Genomic DNA, 4,805 nt, shown 5'->3' with positions numbered 1-4,805 from the left:
AACTGTAAAACCTTAGTATGCTCGTTGTGATCACAGATAAAGCCAATGGCACTTATCAAAAATCTATCTTCAGAAAGAAACAAATTCTCTGGTGGAAGAAATGTCTTATCTCTCTCAAGTGTGTCGTTTTTCCATAGAATAATGGGTGGCCAATTCTCAGGCTTTGACATAACTGGTAAAAACGGTATTTTTTTCAGACTGCTGGTCACATCCTGATGATTTTCAATTGCATTATTCAAATATTTCATTATTGATGAAGATCTTTGAAGTGCCTCATTGAGATTTAGGTTCTTTGCTGTTTCCAATGAACATGCCCTTTCCAAAAGAATTTTGGATGTCACAGCATCAATCATCATTCCCATTTCTCCTAATGTACTTGTGTATGCCTCGAAATCTTCTCTTAGGAAGCATTGGTCATTAATGTCAAACATGTTAGAAACTGATCCTGTTTGGGATACTAAATCGGATGGTTTTCGCAGGGTTTCACTCTGTTTTACTGGTATGCACTCAATTGTCTTGATGAGCTCATGCAGTGTTTGGTTTTCCAATGCAAACTTTAATAGTATGTCGCGTTGGTTAGATCTGCTAGGCAATTTCCAGTAATTATCTGTCATATTAGGAAAGAAATATGTCTCATAAAATTTGTCTTTCGATATGAGTTTTCCATGTATTTTTTTGTTTGCCATGTCAAACATTTTGAAAACTTCCACAGGCATGTCAATGACAGTTTCTGGACCCTGGTAAAAGTTAATGAGACTTTCGAAAGCAATTTGACCGATGGTTTGAACGTTTCGAAATGTAGGTTCCAAGAATAACATTTGACTAAATGAGCAGGAGATAACTGTATCTTTGGTTTTTCGATAGAAAACAACTGGGTCTCTTTCCATCACATTTTTATAAAATGATGTTACCAAGTGACTGATGGTGCGATCATTTTCGGTCGAAAGTGGCCATGCTTCCCAGTAACCTTCTAACACGTTGCTGAATAAAGATGTTGAAGTAATAAAACTTGCAAGATTAATGTATGCATTTTGAACTACATCTGTTAGTAAAGCATCGTTCCATTGCCAGTTTTCGTTTAAAATGTCATCCTCATTATATGTGACAATACATCTTCTGTCTCGTGCAGTCATGAAACATCCATTGATATTTTATGGTAGCGATGTTTGTTGAGGCAATGGCAAAAAACAGAACAGGTGACTCACTGAATAAAAACCTTCAGGGACTTTTGAAAGTTGTAATATCTTTCCCTGACTATCAACAGGTATGGCAACACTGCCAATTGTGACAGCACCATTTTTTCGTAATCTCTTTTCAAGATCAAATAAAGTTTTCCCAGTATCCCATGAAATAATCCAAGATTGCTTTCCAGAAAATGGTTTAAAATGTGTTGATAGTAGTTGTATTTTGTCTGTAAAATTAAACTTTATATCAATTTTTTGAATGCGTGAAATTTGTTTAGAGACTTCGTGTAGATGATTTCTTGCGACAACAGTTTGCAAAAACGGTTCGTCTTCGCTTCCAACGTTTGATTTGGCGACTTTATACAAAAGCTGTTGATCCAATTCTGGATTACAACTTTTCCCATCAAGATGGTATACGACTAGTTCAGTCACATTCTGTGTAAAAGGCAATAAGTTTGCAGCTCCCGATATTAATTTATGTAATAATTCTATAATTTCTCTCTTTCTGTATTCTGTTGATTTAATTTTACTTCTAGTAGCCTGTGTATAAGTACGCAGAGGAAAACGAAAGAGAGTTCCTTTAAACTTAAAGTTTCCATCATCATCTGTGTCAAGTTTGCAGCCAAATATGCCTTCAAATGGTTTGAATTGATTCTTATATATCGTCAAAATATTTTTGGTAATTTTAACGCGAACTCCGGGTTCGTTTTTTTGAACTGCATCTCCAAGATGATTCAAATGGGGATCTAATACCACTAAGGTATCACCGCTGATAAAGCTAGGTACATCTGTTATATTGTATACAGATGAAAATCCTAATCCAAATTTTCCAATTTTATCATTGTCCATTAGTTTCGTTTTACCCCCAATATTTAAAATGTTAACAAAATCTTTTTGTTGAAACATGGCATCATTATAAACCCATAACGCCTGTCCTTGGCACTCAGCCATGCCTTTATCAAACAATTTAGCTTGCAAATCTTTGTTTTCTCTTTCATCGTATAAAAAACCTATCCGTTTTGCCTTAGCGTCGTCGGCATTTTGAAGTAATTCTTTTGGAATAGAAAATCCATCAGCATAACTTTCAAGTTCATTTGCAATGGTTGTGGTCAATGGTTCCTTTTGACCCCATGGTATGAAAACTGTGCTCTTTTCTAACGTTCTTTTTGTTAAAGATGTTATACCTAGCATCGATGCAACCTCAGCAATATCGGGATGAACAAATACTATTCCGGTGTCTTCATTTAAATTGCGAACATCTTCTGAGAAAGTGCAGTTTTTCACAGTCAAAGACAAGTGAATCATCATCGGACATAACTGGAACATATAACCCCATCATTAGATCTCTATCAATGTCCATACTGACTATATGTTTCAGTATATCCACTGTAAACTTTCTGTCTTGCATGACTTCAAAATTATTCCCTTTTCTTTCAGTCTTAATGTGATATTTATCTCTTATCTGAATTAGAACTGATTCTAACATTTTAAAGTCAACCACTGATTTGACACCTATTTCATGAAATAATTCATGATAGCATGCTAGTTCTTGGGCGAGCTGGAAAATGTATGGTTCCAATTTCAGACTATACTTTAGTTCAATACAATGCACTACCGCTTTTGCTGACTTAAAACCATAAATATCTGTTGGAACACAGTTCAGTCTCTGCAGTCTACTTATATCTAATAAGCCTTTCTTTCTTTGTTGACTCAGAAATCCGAAAATATCCCTTGACATGCTGATATATTTTGAATTATCATTTTTGTTGTAGACTTGTATCATTTTTTCTAAGTGTCCTATGACTAATTTGACATCAGGAGTTCCATTCATAAAACATAGAAACTTTGCTTTCTGATTGAAAAACATCTACAAGTGGTTTCATTGTTCCTATGAGATTTACAAATTGAAAATGTTTAACTTCTTTTGGAGAACAAAACTTTGCTTCTCTATCATACAGTTCAAGCTTGCATGGATAGCTTTCAGGTTTTTTTCTACAACAAGGTATCCATTTTAATTCTTTGATTTCTGCTAATCCTACTTTTGATATGCTATCTGGGTTATCTACTAAAATTGAGATCAATGCTTTTGCTTTACACTCCCGGTTTTCAGAGGCATTGACATTGTCAACCTCATATGCTGTCTCGATAAGGTCTTTAGAAGTAATGTCTCTTTCTTTTTTAATTCCAAGTTGACGTAAAAACGTAAGTAAGTTATTTTGATTTACAAATTCTTCATCAGGAAATACGCCTTTTTTACAACAAAAAAGGTCTCGTAAACGTCCAGACGTAGGATCGAACAATTCCTTAACGCAGTGATATCTGCTGTCATCTGAAGGAATGAAATCTATATCCATTGCCTTTATCAGTACTACATCCAGTATATTTGTTGGTTGGCCTTTTAGATAAATCATGAATTTTTGTTTATCTTCGGATTTGTATTTTGAATCTTTAAGCATTAATTGAATAATTTCACTAATCAATTGGCATTTGTCCACTTCAATGGTTTCAAACTTGGTCAATATATTTGCACAATCGGGAAGAAGAAACGACCGGGGATATGATAATCCTTTAGGGAATGGTGATGCATTTACCGTAAACTTATTGTCGTCCCATGAAACTATTTCTGGATGTTGAATATTGTCAGATTGGTAAAACATTTGTATTTCCTTGAATACATCTTGTGAGCATGGTGTTATTGCAGAACAATGGTCGTCGAGGTACCTTGTAGACTTGCTCGTTCTTCGTCTGTGCAGATGTTATTGATTTTTCGGGATACTTCAGAGATCAAAGTGTCTGATTGTAAAAATTCAAAACAGCCTACGACGTTTTCAGCTGTTGGAAGTTGATAAACTTTCCAATAACATCCTCGTAGTAGAATCCAATAGTCTTTGCGGGAGGAAACAACTGTATCCCAGTCAACTGGACTGCTTTTTGTACAGCTGCTGGTAACGTTGGCATATTTTTATACTCAGTCAGCATATATTTTCCCTCTAAACAGAAAAATTGCACTGCAATACTTTTCCTCTGTTCTTGTCCATTCAAAACATTTTCTGGCTTTTCCTCCTCAAAAAGTGGAAGAAGAGGAACGTTTTTAAAAATACGCAAATCCTCAATACCTCTGGAATGAATGTACTTCCATACATTTTCAATCCACGTGCGAGTTAAAACCTGATTTGTTTTAGCAGTGAATATGTTGCAATTTTCTGTTTTACAATGAATTTTGAATATCTGTAGAAACATATCTGGGAGAACTTCATTGGTTACGAGCTTGAGTTGATATAGCCCTATTGGAAAATGTAAGCATATGTTATTATGATTTAAGTTATTAATCTGTTTTAAATGTTATAAATTAAAATAAAAAATAATACTGTAACAGAAAAAAACGTTGTGTAATAGTTTAGGTCCCTTATTAGTCATAAAGCTCATGAAGTTAAAAATCTTTTTGAACACTATTTTCTATACATATCAATAATTACTCGAGTTACGTTTTAAAACTGCCATTGACGGGTTACAAATACTACTCAACCATATTCATGATATTGGTTTCACCACTTTGTGTTTATATTTGAATTGAAATACGAACGTATAGGCTGCAGAAATATTGACACTATAATAGTTTAT

General features: G+C 34.3%; 1 protein-coding gene across 1 annotated transcript; it reads right to left on the bottom strand.

The window, feature by feature from the left end:
- Positions 1-312: 312 nt before the first annotated feature.
- Positions 313-4,464, bottom strand: LOC143073712 (sacsin-like). Its single transcript, XM_076249475.1, has one exon. It carries the CDS (start codon positions 2,508-2,510, stop codon positions 1,152-1,154), a length of 1,359 nt encoding a protein of 452 aa, XP_076105590.1. The 5' UTR covers positions 2,511-4,464; the 3' UTR covers positions 313-1,151.
- Between the last annotated feature and the right edge of the window lie 341 nt (positions 4,465-4,805).

Source organism: Mytilus galloprovincialis, chromosome 4 (assembly GCF_965363235.1).
Source record: "Mytilus galloprovincialis chromosome 4, xbMytGall1.hap1.1, whole genome shotgun sequence".
Classification (NCBI taxonomy): domain Eukaryota; kingdom Metazoa; phylum Mollusca; class Bivalvia; order Mytilida; family Mytilidae; genus Mytilus; species Mytilus galloprovincialis.
This window is presented reverse-complemented; position numbering and strand designations above follow the sequence as displayed.

Coding starts and splice junctions, on each gene's coding strand:
- LOC143073712 (XM_076249475.1), bottom strand. CDS start 2,510: ATGTTCCAGTTATGTCCGATGATGATTCACTTGTCTTTGACTGTGAAA.